Genomic DNA, 24,478 nt, shown 5'->3' with positions numbered 1-24,478 from the left:
ACACTAACCCATTGACATATTCATCTTACCACTTATTATATACAAAGAGATAATGAATATCACACTACAAGAGAGTGGAAAAGACAATCACTTTATTTCCCCCCTGGAAACAGGGCCAACATAGCAATTAACAGTGTGACATCAAACACGTAACAGATGGAAATATGGAATGTGACGTTGTTTCAAAAGCCGAAGCCACAAGGCAAAATTAAGAGACCTCATTGTAATCCTCTCAGATAACAACAATGTTGAATTTGATCAAGATGTCTACCATGTCATGGGGAATTGTATGTTGCTGTGTTGAGATTGTAAACAAAGAAAACGTATTAGTGCTACAATGACACTTCCTAAAGTTATGAAGTTAATTTTTGGTTGGTTAATTTTCCATTTTAAAAAAAAAGAACAGATTTCAGTTGTTTCTCCCTCCTCAGAAACTCCAGCAGAAACATTGGGGCCTTGTCCTACGTTGGTTCTGGTCTGCCAGCCCATTTCAACTAGAATTCTGCTTCAAACTGTTTTCATTTTGTAGATGAAATCTAGGTTCATCCACAGTAGATTTAATTAGATTCATCTAAAATGTTTAGAAATTACATGAATATAAATGAAGGGAAGAGGAATGCAGAAGGCAACCATACAAATAACATATTATGTTGCCTTAGTTTAGAAGGTACTACATATTGCTATTTCTAAATGTTAGTGAAACAGATAACAACAGTAATAAACCCTAGGTCAGTACTGGTGAAGCCATGAGAACATCTGGAGACTAAGCTCCATTTCCTTTGCAGGTATAATGAGAGATTGACAACATCACTGACCTTTGATGAATCAACAAATTCATACTGTACATTCTCAAATTAAATCAGTTCACATTGTCATCATAAAAGAAAAACAACGTTGAGTTTGTAGATAAATGGAGGGTACCATATGACATGTCTTTAAGAAAATACTGTGAGTAAACAATGAGGAAATGCAAGGACCATATTTGCTGGAACAGATATTTCAAGTATACATGTTATTATTTTCTTGTGGAACTGACTCAGGGAGCACAGAAACCAGTCTTTTAAAGTAAGCTCCAGTGGTAGCCAAGTCTAGAGTCTGAGGAATCCACAGAAAGTCTTTCTCACTGGCTGCACTCACTGACCCGCCCCTTACAGAACAGGCAGCCCTCCCTTATAGAACAGGCGGACCTCCCCTTACAGAACAGGCGGACCTCCCCTTACAGAACAGGCGGACCTCCCCTTACAGAACAGGCGGCCCTCCCCTTACAGAACAGGCGGCCCTCCCCTTACAGAACAGGCGGCCCTCCCCTTACAGAACAGGCGGACCTCCCCTTACAGAACAGGCGGACCTCCCCTTACAGAACAGGCGGACCTCCCCTTACAGAACAGGCGGACCTCCCCTTACAGAACAGGCGGACCTCCCCTTACAGAACAGGCGGACCTCCCCTTACAGAACAGGCGGACCTCCCCTTACAGAACAGGCGGACCTCCCCTTACAGAACAGGCGGACCTCCCCTTACAGAACAGGCGGACCTCCCCTTACAGAACAGGCGGACCTCCCCTTACAGAACAGGCGGACCTCCCCTTACAGAACAGGCAGACCTCCCCTTACAGAACAGGCAGACCTCCCCTTACAGAACAGGCAGACCTCCCCTTACAGAACAGGCAGACCTCCCCTTACAGAACAGGCAGACCTCCCCTTACAGAACAGGCAGACCTCCCCTTACAGAACAGGCAGACCTCCCCTTACAGAACAGGCAGACCTCCCCTTACAGAACAGGCAGACCTCCCAGGCAGACCTCCCAGGCAGACCTCCCCTTACAGAACAGGCAGACCTCCCCTTACAGAACAGGCAGACCTCCCCTTACAGAACAGGCAGACCTCCCCTTACAGAACAGGCAGATCTCCCCTTACAGATACAGGCAGACCTCCCAGGCAGACCTCCGCAGGCAGACCTCCCCTTACAGAACAGGCAGACCTCCCCTTACAGAACAGGCAGACCTCCCCTTACAGAACAGGCAGACCTCCCCTTACAGAACAGGCAGACCTCCCCTTACAGAACAGGCAGACCTCCCCTTACAGAACAGGCAGACCTCCACTTGACTTCTATAGCGTCCTTAGGCAGGATCCTAACATTCCTATATGAGTTTAGAGAGGGATCCTATAAAAGCAATACCACCAGAATGGGTCAGGTGACAGCAGTACCCCAGAGAGGTGGAATAGAAGCCCATGTTGACATGTTGATAATCACTGTCAAGGCCCAAGTCACGACCACAGTGTCCTTTTCCCCAAACCTCCTTGAACGGTTACAGAAGGTTCTAGAGATCCAGTGAGCACAGTATGTGTGTATACTGTATGAATACATCTGCTCCTCAGAGGAGTGTGTTGTTCTGTTCCCCCCAACCGTGGTCACAGATCATCCTCCTCATCCAGGAAGTGGGTCCTCTGCAGCACCTTCACGTGGCGCTCGTAGATCTTTAGGGCGGGCCCAAGTCTGATGGACAGGCCAGTTAACACGTCACTGCGCTGCATCAGGAGCAGGGACTTTCCATCAATTTCCTGTTGCGGGGGGAGAACAGATGGAGTGATTGAACTAACATCTAAATGTGGATTGGGGTGTGAACTAGTTACATCAAAGCAAATGCCTCCTAGTCTAGGGGGTACAGGATCTGTTGCTTTGGTTTATGGATGAGCACTTTCATATATTTGAATGAAAGCAATGCACATGTCATCTATATATTTCATGTATGCTTTCATATCATTTAACTTATTATTTGCCCAAGCCATTTACCCAGGTCAAGAAACAACCACCAGCCCAGGGATGCTCAAATACATTTTACAAGATGGACACTTTTAGAAATCAACAGGAGGACGGGGGCCACAGGTCTGTGTGGACATCCTGCAGGCTGCCATTAAAGTGTCACTGCACTAGCCCATAGGAACTTCACTTCATACAGATCACTAAGAATTGGATAGGTGGTACTGTAATGCAATAAGATCAAATCTTCACCTTGTCTACTGATAGGCTACGTGGACTGTTCACCATATAGATTATAATATACCCAACACTTTCACATCTCCAGGAGTGCCTGGGGGCTGTCTCTGGCAAGCTAGAGGCTGTCTCTGGACAGGGACTCTGTCTGAGCGGTTTTCTGAGTTTACAGATACCACCCCCATGTGGCAGTTTGAGGGACTGCACTGACCTGTGTTCTGAAAGCCACAGCCTGCTCTGGAAAGCCTGCAGCAGAGATGTAGGTGGCCACGTCCGCCACGCTCCACAGCAATAAGTTCTGCCTCAGCGTCTCCTTCTTCACAGAGCTGTGGGGTAGAGGATGGGGGAGATAGCGTGAGACACTGCAGACAAAATACAAGAAATGTGTCCTGTTGTTGACGCCGTTTCGTTTGAAGGTGCTATTTGAGGCGGTTTGCGTCCCTTGGAGATATGGATGTACATTGGTTATGTCTGTATGATGTTTAAATTGAAGTGAGTTGATGGCAGAGGAGGGGAGGAAAAGGTAGACTTAAGGCGTGGTGGTTGAGGGATAAGGGATAGGTATATGGGGCGGCAGGTATCCTAGTGGTTAAGAGCATTGGGCCAGTAACCGAAAGGTTTCTAGATCGAATCCCCGAGCTGACAAGGTAAAAATCTGTCGTTCTGTCCCTGAACAAGGCATTTAACCCACTGTTCCTAGGCCGTCATTGTAAATAAGAATTTGTTCTTAACTGACTTGCCTAGTTAAACAAAGGTTAAATTGAAAGAAATTAATGTAGCTTGGTGGGGGTTGTATTTTGGGGTGGGAGGGTTAACAACAGTGTAACTAACATGTAATAAGGAACCTGGTGCACCAAAGCTCTATCAAGGATCAAATCAAATGTATTTATATAGCCCTTCTTACATCAGCTGATATCTCAAAGTGCTGTACAGAAACCCAGCCTAAAACCCCAAACAGCAAGCAATGCAGGTGTAGAAGCACGGTGGCAAGGAAAAACTCCCTAGAAGGCCAAAACCTAGGAAGAAACCCAGAGAGGAACCAGGCTATGAGGGGTGGCCAGTCCTCTTCTGGCTGTGCCGGGTGGAGATTAGAACAGAACATGGCCAAGATGTTCAAATGTTCATAAATGACCAGCATGGTCAAATAATAATAATCACAGTAGTTGTCGAGGGTGCAACAAGTCAGCACCTCAAGAGTAAATGTCAGTTGGCTTTTCATAGCCGATCATTGAGAGTATCTCTACCGCTCCTGCTCTCTCTAGAGAGTTGAAAACAGCAGGTCTGGGACAGGTAGCACGTCCGGTGAACAGGTCAGGGTTCCATAGCTGCAGGCAGAACAGATGAAACTGGAGCAGCAGCACGGCCAGGTGGACTGGGGACAGCAAGGAGCAAGGATGCAGTGAGTGTCCTCTAGGTACAAGCTGGTGTCAAATACAATAAGAGACTCACATTTCTCTGTTTTTCACATCGTTCTTGACATCGTCTTGAGCCATCACGCAAGAAGCAACGTCCATCCCCTTCTTGTATTTAGCACCTGTAATATATACAGTGGCCGGTAAACTCAGTGTCTCTGATATCCTAAACATCCTCACTGGGAATACGATGAAAATAGAAATATGAGAAACTAATATGAGAGACGGACATAGAATAAAGGAGAAAACCCACAGTCGTCAGATGGAAAAGACAACGTCTTGGGCCGTCTGTCAGAACCCTTCATGGTCTCATCCACACAGTCAGGAACCAGTTGGTCAGAAGTGAGGCCACTCTCCTCCATCCTCACCCCATCCTCTCTCTTCACCAAGCTCTTCTGAACCCATGGACAGGTCCCTGATGGCTGTACTATCGTCTTTAAAGCCCCTAAAGGAGAGAAAGAGGGGGGGAGAGGGGAGAGAAAGAGGGGCGAGAGAAAGAAGAGAGAAAGAGGGGGAGAAAGAAAGAAAGAAATAAGGGGAGAGAGAAAAAGAGGAGCGGGGGGAGAGGGAGAGAGAGAGATGCCCAGTCATACATGGGCATAAACACACATATCAGCTTGAAACTGTCTCCTGGCATTGGATGCTTACTCCCTCACTCACTATACTGGAACTCATTGCTAGTCAATACAATGCAAACCTACTCCTAAAACACTGTCTCTACCCAAAATTAAGATACTACGGCAAGCACAAATATATGTTAGTGTTTTCTCCAAAACATGTGTAACATGATAGATTATGTCTGTCCCTCACTGGGCTTGAACCAGCAATCTTCTGTTCCCAACACCACAACACACTCACAAAGCGGTTACCCATTGCTCCACAGACACCATGGCCAGTGCAGAGCAAGGGAAACAACTAGGCTACTTCTAGGTCTCAGAGCGGGTGATGTCACCACTGGGCAGTACAGCTAACTAGCTAGCCATTCCACATTGGCTACACTTATACACATAGTATGATCTGTTAACACAGCATACTAACCACTTCCTGTGTTTCTCTGCATCCCTGAGGGTCCATGGTCAGCAGGGCAGAAGGTAGAGTCACACACACAGTGATTCTGCCTGAGGGCCAGGGGACTAGAGGGGGACAGAGGGCTGGACCTCCTACTGGTCTTGCAGGTAGAGGGGCAGTCAGATACAGGGCTGTGGCCAGGGCGAGAGCCACTGGGGGAGCAGGGGCCAGAGTAGGGGTGGGCAGCACCAGACCCCCCCTGCACAGCATCCTCACCCCCAGGAGAGGGAGAGGAGCCCTCATGGCCATCTTCATCAGCCCCCTCCTGTTCCTCCTCCTCCTCTTCCATGGTGCTGTCTGTCTCCATTGACACTGGAACCTCATTCTGGAACACAACCATTGCAACATAAGAATTTGAAGAGATTCCCCATCCGTTGAGCTTTTTTGTGTGTAAAAACATTCTAATCATACTCCCCCAAAATGATCCACCCCACTTTATATTGTGAACAAGAAAGATCAGTTAGTTACTACATCAGTGACATTAATCAGGTGCCTAATGTACTAATAACATGCTTGAGAGTAACAGAAGGACAATTGATGTTCTCAATACCCACAGAGAATATTAATTCAGATCATTTTTCATAAATGAACAATACAGTGGGAGTGTCAATCTGATTGACAGCACAACAGCTATAGGCCAGTCTACATCCTTAACGTATTGACCCGTTTAGATCAACGAGGACAACAACAGCTCTGCTGGTAGTGATAAGTACAGCAGGAGAAGCAACATAGCCTACTCAGGCAAGGGAGGAGGAAGGGACAGCAGGCTACTGGAGGGGGAGGGAACTAGTGGGGAGAGAGTGGCCCCCCCTTTGTACTGTAAGTTAATGATTGGATAGAAGTGTATAATGGCATTCTTTACATAACTTAAATAAACATTATTCAAATTCTCTCATTTAAACTGAATATCATGCAAACTGAGCCATGATACCTAAACATTTTCTTCGGACCTTCCGCTAGAGCAGCAGTCAGAAAAACATTCATTCATTGGCCGATTTTGAACGCAACTAGGCCTACACCTGAAAGGAGAAACTCACGAGCGTGTCATAAACTATAATCAGCGGGTTGAAAATGTGTTTCAGCGCACATAGTGTGCATTAGCGCGAGTCGACTCCTGATTATAGGAGACATGACATAAAGCCACGCTCATACAGATGTCGCAATAACCAGTCTTCATATGACCGCTGTCGACAATAATTGCCATTGGAGGCCTTGTCCCCGTAGAGCACACAGGATGTTCACTCTGTTCGGAACTACAGCTGCGCTATTCGCCCACATTGTGTTCGGTATTCCAACCACAATTATTCATTCCAATATAGCTTAATATGGGCCACATATAAGTTTATAAGTGTTATTCACATATGCACACGGTTTATTGCACTCGCTTTGTCGTCGATGACTGAATATAAACGCAGAAAATAGCTTTTTCAGCCTGTGTGCGTGTCCAAAGATACAACTAGCGGAGGCGCGAGTACGAGCGCTCAACTCAGCAGAGCCCGCCCCGCACCTCAGAGGCGCTTGAGTCAGACATTAAAGTTATTGTATTGAAGAATAGGCCTAACTACCATATTTGACGGTTAATCATGAGATCCATTATTGGGATATGCAGAATATGCTATTTGGATCTGTCAATAATAGTTTTAATTAGATATATTGGCACAAAGGATGATAAATACTTGACGCAATCTGCTACTTTTTCTTGTGGATATATAATACGCTACAAGAACAGAGCGTGGACAACGTCACCCTTTTCTTCCATTTTAATACAAAAGTGCGCAATGGAGGAGTCGCACGAAAGACTTCCCACTTCAGTCACATAGAGCGCTCCCGAATCTAGTCGGATGCGACCAATTCTAACCACGAAGCTCCCTCTATAGCAGCAATACCTTCAGTGGGGCTACTTTGACTTTGGGTCATTTTTTCCTGCGACAGACGCTCGTGAAACCCATTAAATAACGTGGCTTCATATCTAGCGGCGTGTTACTTATGAATACATCGACCGTCACCCCCTCAGTGAAATAACTCGAGCACACTGTCCCCCATTCGGTCACGCACATCCGAGGTATGACTTTCGCTTCGCCCCCCCCTTCACTGAAAAGCTGAGTTTGGGCTTGAAAAGAGCCTTCGGCTTTAGGCTGTGGTTGTTGCTAATTCTGGCAATCGTGCAAGTTTTTTGTCGATTAAAGCTGTAGAGCAAACAGCGCCCGGACAAACTCACTTCTACGCACAAACTCTTTTTTGTATTATTGCAAACGCAGCTTCCATTGTTATTGGTAGGCTATTTTTCACCTCGGTCGCGCGAGGTAGCTACAGCCGCTCCCCGTCTGCGGCAGTTTGTTTCGGTGCACTTGCATTCATCACGCCACCCCTCCGTGAATAGAGAATCCCGCTCTACAACACCATTTCCCCAGCTACACCACATGCCTGCCTACTCATTATAATAGTGAGGACGTGGGTCTGTTATCTTCTCTGGGGAAGATGGACGGTGTGTCACGGCACGGGGTCACTGAAACAGGCTGCCTTGCGTTACCTCCAAATGCTCCGTCTCATCCTGGTCAATGGGACCGAGTGCGCTGTCCCCGTTGCTCAGATCGGAGTGGTTAGCTTCTTCCACGGCAGTTCTTTTGGTCGTTTGATCATCCTTTTTCCTGCTTCTTCTGACTACTTTGGCTGCATTTCGATAGGAAATCGAGCCCTTGTAGTTAACTTTCAAGACTGTTTGCTCTTGTATCAGTTTCTCGAGTTCCTCGCTGGTTTGTTCTGGCGCTGATCCATGTCGTCTCCGGACCATTCGACAAATTCTTTCAAGGTCTGGTCTGGCTTTTCGCGACCGCAGTGAGTCAATAGAGTCCAAAATCCAATCGCGGTACATGGGTTCAGACATTCTCCTGGTTGGGGTCGTTCGTCCGGTTTTGCCTCAGTGCGTCAACCTTGTTGCGATCCGCGGCCCGAGTCCGGCTTGAGAGAAAAAATTGAAACCTCGCTGTACGCTTGCGTTGTTGTGCGCTTTTAAGGTGACCCACTGGAGATAGAGCTAGATTCTACAGGAGATATTTAAGGTGGTATTTCTTAGTTAGGACTAACGACGCGCCCAAGTGTTCATTTAGCATCACTTTAAAAACAGAACATTTAATACTTAGAATAAATTAGGGAAAAAAATATATACGTTTCATATAAAATACAATGGGTGAGTCTGGAAGGACAAATCCACTTTTTCCCCAGGGTGTGATATTGTATGTGATAGCACTGTAGGCCTACACGATGCAGATAGATAAGACCTGCTGTTATTACCATGGCGGTGGCTGGCTCCAGTCCAGACACATAGCCAGGAGCCATCTTATCAGTGACGCTATTCTCCTCCATCCTCATCCCATCTGACATGTTCTGGATAGATGGCCAGAGGCTGAACACTCATCTGGAAGGCCCCTGAGGAATAGACAGATTGACATACATATTTGTATAGGTGGTGTAGGCCCCCCCCCCCACACACACACACAGGTTGAAATCAGCTCCTTGCATTATTTGTTCATCATGGCATCCCCTCCACCAAGATGTTCCTACAAACAACAATACATTTTCTGCCAACATACACATTCTGTTAGCAAAACAATCTGTATAATCTACAAAATATACTCATACAATTTTAATTTTAACAAGTAAAACTTTATTGGAATGATACATGTTGCAAAATATTACTTTATTTTTTTTAACATACTCGTTGTGTCCTAAGGGTATCCGTCAAGTTCTCCAGAAGGTAAGATAATTAAGACTGTCAAAGGCAGATATACAGTATTGTTTCCCGGGGGGGGGTACAATAGACTACACCATCACCGTACCCAAATCGGGAAGGAAAAAGATTCAAATGTTTGTTGTTGAAAATACACTTAGAAAATATGAAAATTAAAGCAACATTTTCTCCATGGTGTAAAAAATGGAGACGTTCAATATGAAGAGTATGTAAAACTAGAACGCTAACAAAGACAAACAGAGTGAAAAGATGAAGACAGAGAAGCTGACGATAGGGTTATAATGATGCCGGGGGGAGTGGGAGGCGGTCAGTAGAAACAGGAACAAACATTTCATAGACATAAGGTCATGGGTCAGGAAAGCCAAATTACATTTTTAAAAGCTGTCACATCAGTGGTTCATGGAGCTTATCCCGCCACTAATCACTGAGTGACTTTTCCACAACCTTAAATGTTTGCAGGACCAAATGGTAAAAATATTTTTCTGAACAACAATTGACCAACTTTCTAGTCACAACTTAAGCTTACATTATCACATTTCTTAAAAAAACATTTTAAATATAGACATGATTCGAGAAGTGAGGTGTGCTTCGAAGGATCCTAGCAAGGCAGTGGAGGTGACTGAATACCTGTAGCTGGCACTGACCCTCCCTTACCACTAATGATGCTTAGAAAGACCAGAGGGATGCAAAACAATGAATCAAGCTAAATCAGTTGGTTGTGGTATATGAATGGTTGCAAATCTCAAATAGTCATTAAAACATGTCATAGGTCTTGGACATCTTGCAGTTGTTGTTTTTCGTCACATGCAAGAACCGTGATTTTTTAAATACATAACATTTCTTCAAAGAGCACAAGTTTGGAAGTCTGTATCTCCACTCGATACACATTTATTTTCTTCTGTAAAGTAGCCTTCTTACCATACTGCTCCAGACATTCAGATGCAACCTCTAATCATTTTCCAAAATTAGATTTTGTGAACATTCGGTAGAAATAAGCCATACTACAATAGACTTAATGACAAAACTGATTGAAGGATAAATACTGTATATTATCAAACAAGAAATGCATTTGCAAGAGGTGCACAAGGTGTGGTGCCTAATGAAGGCTGGTGGGGGTCCGAATCACTCAACATTTAGTGTTTACATAGGAAATTAATAACCTTATTACCCCAAATAAAAGCTTGTGGGAAAACAAAGCCTTGTTGAAAAATCAACTAAACCATGTCAATGTGTTGCGTCGTCACACCTCTGTCTACAAACCAGCCTTTGGTGAGATTTGGGCTGCGATTGTCTTGCATCCAAAAATATGACATTGCAAATAAAATAATCACAGGACAGCTTTTCAAAATCCATGAATCAGATTGTTATACATTTTTCTCATGAGGAAAAGGAAAATAATTTGACAAATTTACATCCTGAATTCCAACAGTCATACATTGTGACAGTGTCCATTTGAAGATGATGATTTCAGGGGATGTAGGAGTAAACAGGCCAGCAGCAGGTTGAACAGAGCTGGTGAATTAACATGATTAAATCAGCATTAACTGTTCACATCTAACTGAACACTGAATGAAATGACATGATTTCGGGCAGATAAAAAGCGGGCCTTGATCCATCCTACAAAAGGGGCAGGTGAGAGTCAGTCTGAACAATTTCAGATACCTCACCACGACCAGAGCTTTACGTCCTTTCACATCTTTTCTTTTAAAAGTGATATTATACAAAAATAACATGCATCATTTTGCTACTTTTTCCTGCGCATTAAAAACCACCACCTTCATAGTTAACTGACAAACATGTCTGCGTAAGCAATGTCCTTACTTTTGCAAATTTGGCAGAATTCATACTTGTTTGTTTATTTCTGAAATCTTCATTTCGGTTTCACAGCTAAGAGACAACTTTGGAAAAAAAGATGGATATTCACGTTTTTCTATAATATATCAACATACATGTATAAATGTGCTATGAATGAAATAAACACTAGTCATTATGTTAGTCACTGCGTTTTAACCCACCCTTCAACACTAACACACAAGCACAGATTGACTTGAGGACACAATGATCCTCAAAGGGTTTTAAAATGCTCTAATAAATTCAGTTGAAGAGGAAAAGACAGACTTAATTAACATTAGAAATGCTCATGTACACAATTTCACAGGTCCCCCCCAAAAAAGGTAGTAAGACCTAAATGAAGAGATAAATCATTGTTTCTCTGATCAAAAAGTGGTCAGCACTGCTTGAACTGCAAGCGATGAGAGAATCCTCCGAAACCAATAATCATGCCACAACGAGCGGACAGAAGGCGTGTGCAGTGTCAAGCTTTCAACTAGAAAGGGCACAAGGGCTGATGCCACCAATAGCCAAAGCTCTGCACCAATGCTTTCGACACGGTTTTGCAACCAGTTGGCATTATGATAGGCACGTCTGTTGGACTTGGTATTGCTTGGACAGATTCAGGATGGAGAGACAGAAGGGGGGGGGGAGAAATTGGGGTAACAAGATAGGAGTGGGTGGACAATTACAAAACAAGAATGAGATGCCCTCATTCATTGAGAAGCTTGTAGAGAGGACCCACTCAGGAGGAGCCTAGATTCAGTACCAGAACATCAATGCCTCAACCTGCCTGCAATGACTCAAAATGTGTCGCTACACCTCTGCCAAGATACAAACCAACTGAAGAGAGAGGTGGTTAGCCCCTGCCCCTTCTACCCTTGCAATTAACACAAGAGGGAAAACAGGACATGGATAAGTAACAAGGTGAGAAACAATCAGAAAAGGCAACACTGCTGGCTCTTTCAGGTCTTTTCTCGCGTTCTTTTTCTCTCGCTCTTCATTTTGGGGGGTGGTTGTTACATTGTTGATGTCGTAATTACAAAATGCAAGTTAGCAGTCCAGCTTATCACCTCTCCTCCCATTTCCTTCTGTTCCCGCCTTCTCTCTCTACATCCCTGGCTCTTTCCGCTACTCCTGGTTGGGCCTAGAACTCGGCAAACTCCTTGCCACATTTCTCTGTGAAGGAGACTCGGATTTCCTCTTCCTCATAGTCGTCAAAGTTGCTGGTGTCACCGGGGCCTTTGCACTTGGGAATAAACGGTGCCTCCACCTGAAACACAGAGAATACTCAGATTCTTGCTACTGTAGCATTCAGTTTCATTCCTCAGTTTCTGACATATGCGGTTTGACAGTCACTGGTCATTCACTGGTTACGGACAACATGTTATTAGTCAAGTGGACCACGTTCCAACTCTGTAAGACTATGTGAGTAATGCATGTGTAACATGTCTCCAAACAAGACCAAGCCAAATGCATTAGCTCTGAATCATACCCCTTTAGCCATCCCTCCCTTTTCCAAACCCCAATCTCTCCGTCGCAACCAAACCTGCCTCTCTCCAGTGGCTATACAGTGAACAATAGAAGAGCCATGGAAGCAGGCCTTCTCACCTTCCTCTGGTAAATGGCAATCCAGTCAGTGGTGGCGAACCACTTGTGGCCCTTGATGTCGTTGACTCCGTTGCGCAGGTTTCCGAAGCGCTTGGTCAGGTCCACCTGGAGCAGGTTCCTCAGCAGGTCCTTCAGGTCCGAGCTGAAGTGGGAGGGAAAGCGCACCTGGGGACAGACACATCAAGGTTGTGTTCAGTAGAAAACTTTCCAAAACAGAAAAAAAAAGAGGAACCATCTAAAGTCATCCCTTACAGAAATGTTAATTTTCCATAACAAATATGACTCAGTTACAGCAGATCAGAGATTGCCCATCGACTCTGACAGGGCCTGTTTACTCTTTCCCCCCTAATGATTATGATTGGGGCTAGATCGGCTCAGATCTAGGATCAGCTTATGAGAAACTTCAACAGGTATGTGGCTCACTGCAGAGAGAGGTCAGTGGGTCATGTGGACACCACAATATATTTACAGTGGGGCTGTGGAGTCATCATGATCAAATAGGTCAGGAGAAGTGAGCTAGAATTCAGCCTAACAAAGTGCTGTGTATGTATGAAGACACCAAGGTCAGGGGTCAGAAGAGACTAATGCTTATCTTAAGATAGCAACAAAAGCAGGTAAGGCACAGTAGGACAGTGACAAGGTTTCCATCCATAATGCATGATGGAAACAGGAAATGCCGAAACAATTTTATAAATGCAAACAGATCATTTGTTAGTTCGACATGGTGGGATCTTTTTGTGTCTCTAAAATGAATGTGAAAAATGGCAGTAGAAACGCCTTTAAGCGCAAATATTGATATAATTTGTATTTATTTATTTCACCTTTATTTAACCAGGTAGGCAAGTTGAGAACAAGTTCTCATTTACAATTGCGACCTGGCCAAGATAAAGCAAAGCAGTTCGACACATACAACATAGAGTTACACATGGAGTAAAACATACAGTCAATAATACAGTAGAAAAATAAGTCTATATACAATGTGAGCAAATGATGTGAGATAAGGGAGGTAAAGGCAAAAAAGGCCATGGTGGCAAAGTAAATACAATATAGCAAGTAAAACACTGGAATGGTAGATTTGCAGTGGAAGAAAGTGCAAAGTAGAAGTAGAAATAATGGGGTGCAAAGAATCAAAATAAATAAATACAGTAGGGGAAGAGGTAGTTGTATGGGCTAAATTATAGATGGGCTATGTACAGGTGCAGTGATCTGCTCTGACAGCTGGTAATGACCACCATACCGAAGTAAACTTGGAATCAGGTCGATATGTTGTGTGGTCCTCTCACTTTGACTTGGAAAAGCATGCAGTTTATTAAGCTACAGAAGAAATAAGTTATGAACTTCACAGGGTGATGAAAGTAGAAGGTGATGAGCTTGATGCTCCTTTCCAATAAATCTCCAGGGTCTTATTCTGGTCACATGATGATCGATGCTTGGCTGCCGTTTCACCCCCAAATAATATTGCTCTTATCCATAATAATCTCAATGTAGGTAGCCTACCTGCACTGTATCTGCGAGATGTTGGCTGAGCACACATGCGAAGACCAGAGCTATATAAACGCAACAGTTTGTGACAAAACCATCAGTAGAGTTGATCACTTCGATGGAAACACATTTAACATGTAATTTTCCATTTCAGTACATGGGAATTGACCTCAAAAGTTAGTATGTGTAGTACGTCATCACGCACAGCCGTTTATTCACAACAAGTCTATTTGATAGAAACATCTCTAGTGGGAAAATGCGCATATTATTTTATGCATATTTTAGAATACTCGCATGAAAATCGGTTTTAAATTGGATGGAAACCTAGCTACAGACATTAATTAGTTTGGAGGTAAATGACAATGAACTGCCTTATCTGACTGGTACTGAAAGCAGATCTTAAAGGAAGAGTGTAATCTGGGTTTCTGTCTGATGTACTCTGTACTCACCTTCCCTGATACAATCTTCTCATAGATCTGAATGGGCTGATCAGCGAAGAAGGGAGGATAGCCAGCAGCCATCTCATAAATCAGCACGCCCAGAGCCCACCAGTCCACCGCCTTATTATAACCCTGGAGGGGGTAGAGAGAAAGGAGTGTTAGATTCCCAGGGAAAGAGGCAGAACCAAGCACAAAAAGAAAGAATGGGAACGTGTCATAAATAGGCTCTTCTGTAGTTAGCGGTTGTAATCGTGGTCAGAGTTGTTTGTGAGTGGCTGTAGTGACATGATCTTTGCTGTGTCGTGGTAATGACCCCTATGTTGTGGTAAAAACCCCAGTGTTGTTATGGATACGAGGTGTGACGGCAGGACGGGGGTTTGGTGGTGACCACTCACTTTGCTAAGGATGATTTCGGGGCCAGGTACTCCGGAGTGCCACACAGCGTCCAGGTCCGGCCCTTCACTCGCTTTGCAAAACCAAAATCTGTTACCTGGGAGGAACACAGAGGTGTCTCAGCAATGACAATCAACAGTTCAGTTCTGACATTCACTTAAAGTTATACTTCCAGGAATTTGGCAATGATGCCCTTTATCAACTACCCCAGAGTCAGATGAACTCGTGGATACCATTTTTATGTTTCTGTGTCCAGTATGAAGGAAGTTAGAGGTAGTTTTGCGAGCCAATGCTAACTAGCTTTAGCATAATCACTGGAAGTCTATGGTATCAGCTAGCATGTGATCCCTTTAACACTTGAACCACCTGGCCTTTCAGCCTACCAGCAGCCGCTAGAGAACGTTGCCGTGCGTTCCCTTTAGCATATGTATCAGATGCATATCAACCCGCAAGGTGTAGCAAACATAAGCACAAAGTAAAATGTAAAAGAGAATTGTATCAACCTGCAAGGCACTGTCAAATGATTAACATGGGCGTCAATACTGATAAATAAGCATAGCAAACTTATTACACTCGTTGTTCTAGATTAAATCAACGTCTTCACCCTTATCATTCAGTTAGGTCTCATTTAAATTAGATTGTGAAGTAACTTGCACAATTCTCACCCATTCCATCATTTGTCATTCATTCAGGGGGTTGGCATCATTTGCTTCCTTGGATAGAGTCAAGGATATGTTTGGCATTTTTCTAAAGGCCTACTTCAACATGTAGCATGTTTTCGTTTCCCTTACAATACATTAGATTAGTAATAGAGTTATAGTAAATTAAACAGTCCCATAACAGCATATTTTACAAAGTAAAACGTAAAAGAGAATGGTATCAACCAGCAAGGCACGCAGTTAAATTATTTGCTTCTGACAAATAGGCATAACAAAATCATTACACTATTGTCTTCTTAAATTAAATCAACCTCCTTATCATTCAGTTTGGCCTAATTTAAATTACATTGTGTACTAAGGTTTATTTATTTAAGAGCATTTACAAAATCAGGGCATGTATAATGCATTTCATATGTAGTATGGCCAGCCATTAGTGCTACCTGTCGAGCCGGCCAGCCATTAGTGCTACCTGTCGAGCCGGCCAGCCATTAGTGCTACCTGTCGAGCCGGCCAGCCATTAGTGCTACCTGTCGAGCCGGCCAGCCATTAGTGCTACCTGTCGAGCCGGCCAGCCATTAGTGCTACCTGTCGAGCCGGCCAGCCATTAGTGCTACCTGTCGAGCCGGCCAGCCATTAGTGCTACCTGTCGAGCCGGCCAGCCATTAGTGCTACCTGTCGAGCCGGCCAGCCATTAGTGCTACCTGTCGAGCCGGCCAGCCATTAGTGCTACCTGTCGAGCCGGCCAGCCATTAGTGCTACCTGTCGAGCCGGCCAGCCATTAGTGCTACCTGTCGAGCCGGCCAGCCATTAGTGCTACCTGTCGAGCCGGCCAGCCATTAGTGCTACCTGTCGAGCCGGCCAGCCATTAGTGCTACCTGTCGAGCCGGCCAGCCATTAGTGCTACCTGTCGAGCCGGCCAGCCATTAGTGCTACCTGTCGAGCCGGCCAGCCATTAGTGCTACCTGTCGAGCCGGCCAGCCATTAGTGCTACCTGTCGAGCCGGCCAGCCATTAGTGCTACCTGTCGAGCCGGCCAGCCATTAGTGCTACCTGTCGAGCCGGCCAGCCATTAGTGCTACCTGTCGAGCCGGCCAGCCATTAGTGCTACCTGTCGAGCCGGCCAGCCATTAGTGCTACCTGTCGAGCCGGCCAGCCATTAGTGCTACCTGTCGAGCCGGCCAGCCATTAGTGCTACCTGTCGAGCCAGCCAGCCATTAGTGCTACCTGTCGAGCCAGCCAGCCATTAGTGCTACCTGTCGAGCCAGCCAGCCATTAGTGCTACCTGTCGAGCCAGCCAGCCATTAGTGCTACCTGTCGAGCCAGCCAGCCATTAGTGCTACCTGTCGAGCCAGCCAGCCATTAGTGCTACCTGTCGAGCCAGCCAGCCATTAGTGCTACCTGTCGAGCCAGCCAGCCATTAGTGCTACCTGTCGAGCCAGCCAGCCATTAGTGCTACCTGTCGAGCCAGCCAGCCATTAGTGCTACCTGTCGAGCCAGCCAGCCATTAGTGCTACCTGTCTAGCCAGCCAGCCATTAGTGCTACCTGTCGAGCTAGCCAGCCATTAGTGCTACCTGTCGAGCCAGCCAGCCATTAGTGCTACCTGTCGAGCCAGCCAGCCATTAGTGCTACCTGTCGAGCCAGCCAGCCATTAGTGCTACCTGTCGAGCCAGCCAGCCATTAGTGCTACCTGTCGAGCCAGCCAGCCATTAGTGCTACCTGTCGAGCCAGCCAGCCATTAGTGCTACCTGTCTAGCCAGCCAGCCATTAGTGCTACCTGTCTAGCCAGCCAGCCATTAGTGCTACCTGTCTAGCCAGCCAGCCATTAGTGCTACCTGTCTAGCTAGCCAGCCATTAGTGCTACCTGTCTAGCTAGCCAGCCATTAGTGCTACCTGTGCTAGCTAGCCAGCCATTAGTGCTACCTGTCTAGCTAGCCAGCCATTAGTGCTACCTGTCTAGCTAGCCAGCCATTAGTGCTACCTGTCTAGCTAGCCAGCCATTAGTGCTACCTGTCTAGCTAGCCAGCCATTAGTGCTACCTGTCTAGCTAGCCAGCCATTAGTGCTACCTGTCTAGCTAGCCAGCCATTAGTGCTACCTGTCTAGCTAGCCAGCCATTAGTGCTACCTGTCTAGCTAGCCAGCCATTAGTGCTACCTGTCTAGCTAGCCAGCCATTAGTGCTACCTGTCTAGCTAGCCAGCCATTAGTGCTACCTGTCTAGCTAGCCAGCCATTAGTGCTACCTGTCTAGCTAGCCAGCCATTAGTGCTACCTGTCTAGCTAGCTAGCCATTAGTGCTACCTGTCTAGCTAGCTAGCCATTAGTGCTACCTGTCTAGCTAGCTAGCCATTAGTGCTACCTGTCTAGCTAGCTAGCCATTTGACTATGTGCGTGTTCTCACCTGTATGTATCCCTGGTTGTCAATGAGCAGGTTCTCTGGTTTCAGGTCTCGGTAGATGAGGTCCAGTGAGTGAAGGTATTCAAAGGTCAGAACAATTTGGGCGGCGTAGAAGCGGGCGTGGGGCTCACTGCAGGCAGAGAGACGAGAGGTCAGAGGGTAACGTGGACACCACAATATATTTACTAGGAGGCTGTTGTGGAGTCATGGTCTATGGAAAATGGGGAGGGTCAACTACTGTAGCCATTTGGTTATATTTCCAACAGTGGGAGACAGGTAAACAGACTCACCTGAACCTGCCAATTCTCCTTAAATGTGAGAACATCTCACCACCAGGGACATACTCCATCACCATATACAGGTTAGTGTTGTCCTACAGAGAGAAATATTTCACACATTTGAGTTGTGAACCTCACCTTCACACACAAACTTGGAAGTATGTTCACACACCCCAGGGTTTCCGTTATGAAAATGTGGCGCCGGACATTTGACCGTATTTAAAATTCACCAGACACGTTTGCATTGGGAGCGTAACCTGATCAGGGGGTCCACCCACGGTGCTCAGAATGACAGAAATCACATTTACATTATTCATCGTAACAGAACATGCAAGTCCTGGATGCAATGAGGTGTGTCCTTACCGTACACTTTGAAGATGTTAGATTAACTGTCCACATGTACTTTTCCCTCAGCCAACAAGACCAGTAACAAATAGTAAAATCACTAGCCTTTGCACAAGCAGAGCGCGAGTTTCAACTTTGGAGAAGCTCATTTTCACCATAAAAAAAAAAATTGCACCTTTATAATAAAGCATTCCATGCATCATCACATTTGCAGACCTATGTAAGAGCCTACTATTTGTAATGTGATGAGCATATTGGATAGTCATAATTTAGGCTAATAATATAACTCAATCAAATGTTTGCAAAAAAAGACAGTTAGATGCATGGCTGTGTGCATATAGTGTAGAGGCCTGGGCCACAGCAGACACCTTTTTTCTTTCTTTGCATGGGAAAAACATCTCATTCAATTCTACTACACTTTGACTGGAGACATTAGCAGAACCTTTAACACCACAAACTACAGGATAGCCTACTCTGCTGCCATTGACAAACAGACCAATAAACACAGCGCTGCCCATAGAATAGGCCTATGAGAAGGGAAGACAAATAGAATGAGGTCCATCTAAACTGGAGGAGGAAATGATTGTCCAAAAACAAAACTTAAGCGGCACTGACCCAACAATGATAGAATGAGTAAGAGCAGTGCACAGTCACTGGTGATCTGGCCGATGCTCTCCGCTGTTGCCAATAAGATAGGCTTACTGTTTAAGTTGAATTTTGATAACTAAAAGACAGTTGAGTCTTTTCATTGTCTTCTCTTTACAGAAATAGCCATATGCTTTCCAAACTGTGTTTTCCCACAATTTAATTAGGAAATATTGCGATATGCCTAGATGTGCCTCTACTTTTCAATGACAGTGGCAACCCAAATTGCCTTTCCTTACGACTATAGGCAATGCAATTTAAAACAATCCACAATTGTCTTGTTTTTAAGGCTAGGGGAAGCTAATGTTCCTCTGTGGCCAATTCATGCTTTAGTAGCCTCACTTGAATGATTATAGAGAAATAAATACATAAATTAAGACACTAGTAGGCCAATTAGGCTAAATCATTTTGGCAATTTAACTCAATTTAGTTCGGGAAAGCTTTCCCTAGCCTTTTGGATGCACCCCTATGAGCCCATGTCAATCTACTATCCCCCATAGTAGACAAGTTGACCTGTTCTATTGGTCAGCTTGTGGAGAAAGAAATAGCCCAAATAGACTGCGACAGCTGTGGGACGATAGAGCCCAAATTCATATAACCAGTAGGCCTGGCTACATTAAAACACAAATGAATGTGATGCAACAGATCAAAACGTTTAGCTTAAAATGTTGAGCGACTATTAACATTATTAGCGCACCAAGGCGACATGAGAACGTGCATTTGGCTACCGGACAATAAAAAACTAGTTGAAAACCAATAGAACATGAGAGAAATAGTCTACTGGTTTCAATGCTATATGGAAGTCTATATTAAATAATTGCCTCCACGGATATGGTGTGATTTTGCCAAGGCTACTTTGAAGCAAGGTAAGACATGCCTCATAATATGTAGTAAAACATTTCAAATAGTAAAGTAGCTATAGGTTCTCAAAATGCAAACTACAATTTAAACGTGCTGATGAAGCCTGCGTTCCGTTGCCTATGCATTTGAATGGTGAACAGGAAGCACACTTCAATTACCAGTTGAGAAGCTAAAATATTAGCTATTTTTAATCATGGCCCAGGAACTATTTTTAACACACAATTTAGAATTATTGCGCAGTGATTGGGCTTATAAAAGCACTGTCTGACAGATTTCGCTCTCAAAGGTTCTGTATCGGTATGCTGTGCGCGTGTGATAAGAGACATAATGAATACACACACACACACACACACGTGCCAATTTAATTCCTCAAAATGATGCAAATTAATACATACCGATAATCATCGGTCAAACGTATTTACATCAACTGGTCCATCATTGAATAGGCAAAAATAAATAAAAAAATAAATAGTCATTTGCAAAGGTTTTATTTTTTTTCTTCTCCCGGACCATTGGCCAGTGCCAATTTTATTTCGCATCTCAAAAAAATAAAATAAATGCATCAGAAATCTGGCTATTACCGGCTAACGGAAACCCTGATGCACACACACGAACACATGCACCCACACACGCGTCCAGCAGTACCTTGAAAGAGTGCTCCAACCGCACCAGGAAGGGGAAGCTGACGGCCTGCAGGATGCGTTTCTCATTCAGCGTGTGTTCTATCTGCTTCAGCTTCACCACCTGAGGGGAACAAACCAGGACACCTTGTTAAGCAAGGAGCCCCCTACATCTCTGACTAATAGGCTGAGAGACAGTAACAGCACCAGAGTTGAGGCGGTCAATTCCATTTCACATAAATTAACTCATGAGATTAATATACATTTGTATTCATTAATATAAAAATATCTACATGCACTGTAAAAGAGGACTTGGAGTCAATTCACCAACTGAATTTGAATGAAATCAAACCCAGCTCTGAAAACCATACAATGTACAACTGACTCCCTAGGCCACATTACCATACCTTCTGTTTGTCAAGTATCTTCATGGCAAAATGCTGGCCCGACTCTTTGTGCTTGACCAGCATGACTCGACCAAACGAGCCCGTGCCCAGGGTCTTCAGACGATCAAAGCCATCCAAGGCCGCAGTGTTCTGGAGAGGAGAGCATGTCAATTAGAACAGGGAAACAAGCCCAACACCAGCCAGAATGTCTATCAGGGTGCCAGAGTCAGGACGAGTAGCAACACTGGACTCAAACTTCACACCGTCCTGTCAAAAAAACAGCAAAGGCAGGATACCATATGGATTCTGAGACATTCAAAAAGTGCAATGCGTCAGGCAATTGCTGTTAGTCCTGCCAGTGCACACATATTGCAGCAAAGGTATGAGTCATTCTTACATTAGTACAATAGCAAATTAAATATGTGTTAAGCTAAAAGAAAAAGTAGGGAAAGTGTTATGCTAAATGCTGCACATAATCAGTAAAGATATCATTCTATGGAGACCAGGTTCATTTATTGTGTATGCCCCAAAGCATAAGAAAATGAAAAGTTCCAACAAATGTGATTCTAGTTAGATCCAGCAGAGGGCACACTTCTCTTCTCTCACCCAGGCGTAACTGACACTGGGCTGGTATGCTGGGGTCTTTCTGAGCATGTGCAGGCCTATCATTCATTCCCACACTTCCCTCTTTCCCAACTCACCTGTGCTGGATTCTCCCATTTCTTGAGGAAATCCTCTTTGGCTTTGGCAAGAAACTCCTTCACTGTAACAGAGGGAACAGATGGTTTAGCACCTACCCTACTTCATGACACACTGATTCCATCAGACACATTTAGATGAGAACGAGGATGTTGTGATAGAGTTCAGCAGAGGTTCACGTCTATAACCACTGACCAGCGCTATAATATAAAGACTTCTCTGTAAGGCTAAACTGTGATATTTTGGAGATGAACTTGAGCGTGTGTTAGAGTGAGTCTTGTGTGTACCTTACCTGTGGCACAAGTATATCCTATGTGTAGCCTAGCCCAAGGCTGTCCATCTCCCTCACTCTGGCCACACACAGACAGGACTTATTTCCACTGATGTTGAAGCCAAATCGACTGAGTTCATGTTATCTAATACTTCCTCCTCCAGCCATGTCAGAACGGGAGCAGAGAGCCAATCAATACAGGCAGTCTATGTGAATGTATTGTGTGTGTGAACACATTACTGTCTCTGTGCCAGTGAATGTGTGTGAGATTTTATCCACTCCAAAGTGACTTATCATAACCTTTATACAGTCGCACACTCTAACGCACGCATGCACACAGACACGGCATCACATGCAGAAGTGCAGCACATCTCTCCCTCTTATCTTTATTGGGCTGATCACTGTGTGCTTTGTGGGAACATGTAGATAGATACCAGCCCTTCCTCATTAATCCCTGCTCATATCTATCTGTGCCTCAACACTGAGGACAGTGGCTGGCTGCTACTTGTATGAAAGTACCACTCAACAATGGCTGGCAGGCTGCTACTAGTATGAAAGTACCACTCAACACTGGCTGGCAGGCTGCTACTAGTAAGTTAGTACCACTCAACACTGGCTGGCAGGCTGCTACTAGTAAGTTAGTACCACTCAACACTGGCTGGCAGGCTGCTACTAGTAAGTTAGTACCACTCAACACTGGCTGGCAGGCTGCTACTAGTAAGTTAGTACCACTCAACACTGGCTGGCAGGCTGCTACTAGTAAGTTAGTACCACTCAACACTGGCTGGCAGGCTGCTACTAGTAAGTTAGCACCACTCAACACTGGCTGGCAGGCTGCTACTAGTAAGTTAGCACCACCCAACACTGGCTGGCAGGCTGCTACTAGTAAGTTAGCACCACTCAACACTGGCTGGCTGCTACTAGTAAGCAGTACTATTAATACTACTATAGGAGACAGAGGGTTGAGGGCAGGAGGAGGAGGATGATGTGTACACTACAGTAAATCAATGGGTTTGTCAGAGGAAAGCGGAACATTTAAATCTGTCACCCTCTTAAACCAGTATGCAATTCTCTTTAAATTAAAAGACTAAACAGATCTCGAAACCTTGTGTGTCAATTTATGGCTCATACATGGATAGCCTAATACACCATCTGTAATCTGGAGAAAGCCACGCAATCCTTACATTCCATAAACGTTTTGTTCTGGCGAGCTGCGTGCTTGTCCCTTTCATAGTAAAAACACTTCATTCGTAATATATTGTAAGAATTGGAATTCGTAACATATCATACAAAATGGATGACGTTGTACACAATTATTGGGGAACCATTTTGGCTCGTGAGAACAACTTTCAAAAATACTGGATGAAATTATACAAGACCTCTGTAGCATCAGTAACAGTCAAAACCTCAAAGCCATACAAACCCTTGTGATCAGCACTAATATCTCCTCAGTGGTCCTGCTTTTCTCCATTCACAAAGGGGCTATAAACACCCACCCACCCCTCTAGCAGCTCTCTGGGGAACAACTCCAACCGAAGAGGAAGGCCAGAGAGCAGCACTGACCAAAGTTCATATAAACATGACAACAATCATGTTGCTCCCATGCCAGAGCCAATGAGAAGAAAAGCAGACTAGTCTCCTGGGAGAGTACATTTCCCAGTCAGTTTGTTCCTTTATTCCCAGCTAAGTAAACCCCAACAGAGTCTCCCATAGAAGACACCCCTTCCATACTGTAGGCCTACAGCCAGAACTAAGGAGTGGAGTGGAGTCTAGCTATCAAACAGCTCAACAGTTAAACCAACAATGGCCCAAGTGGAATTGACTTGATCTAATGCAGCCTTTTTGTTAGATTTGCGAGGCTCGGCTGCCACGAAAACCATCTGATGGGTAGAAGATGATTCCTGGTCCTTCTAGCCTTCCTCTCCACTGCCACCCTCCCTTACCGTCAGGGATCATTATGGGCATCTCTGGTGCTGCAACCGCAGCCTCTGCAGCCCCGGAGCCAGAGGTGGGCCCAGACTCCCTCTTCCTGCTACCATGCCTCCTGGAGCTCTTCCTGTGGCTGTCTGAGCCTGACATCAGCCCTGTCACTTCTACGTCGCGACCTGCCTCTTCTTCCTCGTTCCTCCTCACAGTGGTTGGCTCATCGCCCCTTCTCCCATTACGTTCACGTCCAGAAACCCAGACAACCTTCAACCTTCTTGGTTTCTTCTCTCACCTTCTACATTCACTTTCCAGTTTCATCTGTCTGTCTTGTGTCCTGGCATAGAGCAGAGCTCACTCAGCAGCCAGAGCCCCTGGTAGTCCAGAGCCAAACAAAGCCCACAGTGCTGTGCTCTCGTTTC

At 44.9% G+C, this 24,478-nt stretch overlaps 1 protein-coding gene and 1 pseudogene across 3 annotated transcripts; both read right to left on the bottom strand.

The window, feature by feature from the left end:
• Positions 1 to 75: 75 nt before the first annotated feature.
• LOC123741704 (atherin) lies at positions 76 to 8,436 on the bottom strand. 3 transcript variants are annotated; one of them, XM_045715401.1, is made up of 8 exons: positions 8,002 to 8,436; positions 5,442 to 5,796; positions 4,657 to 4,848; positions 4,441 to 4,525; positions 3,203 to 3,317; positions 1,920 to 2,558; positions 1,835 to 1,885; positions 76 to 1,578 (listed from the first exon to the last, which is right to left on the bottom strand). In XM_045715401.1, exons 1-6 carry the CDS (start codon positions 8,353 to 8,355, stop codon positions 2,409 to 2,411), a joined length of 1,251 nt encoding a protein of 416 aa, XP_045571357.1. In that variant the 5' UTR covers positions 8,356 to 8,436; the 3' UTR covers positions 76 to 1,578; positions 1,835 to 1,885; positions 1,920 to 2,408. The 3 variants fall into 3 exon arrangements, with proteins under 3 accessions (XP_045571357.1, XP_045571355.1, XP_045571356.1); XM_045715399.1 differs by having other exon boundaries at positions 76 to 1,885; XM_045715400.1 differs by lacking the exon at positions 1,835 to 1,885 and having other exon boundaries at positions 76 to 1,811; positions 1,978 to 2,558.
• A 676-nt stretch (positions 8,437 to 9,112) lies between these two features.
• Positions 9,113 to 24,478, bottom strand: LOC123723748 (cAMP-dependent protein kinase catalytic subunit alpha-like; annotated as a pseudogene).

Source organism: Salmo salar, chromosome ssa03, assembly GCF_905237065.1.
Source record: "Salmo salar chromosome ssa03, Ssal_v3.1, whole genome shotgun sequence".
Classification (NCBI taxonomy): Eukaryota; Metazoa; Chordata; class Actinopteri; order Salmoniformes; family Salmonidae; genus Salmo; species Salmo salar.
The sequence above is the reverse complement of the archived record's forward strand: the minus strand, read 5'-3'. Positions and strand labels throughout refer to the sequence as shown.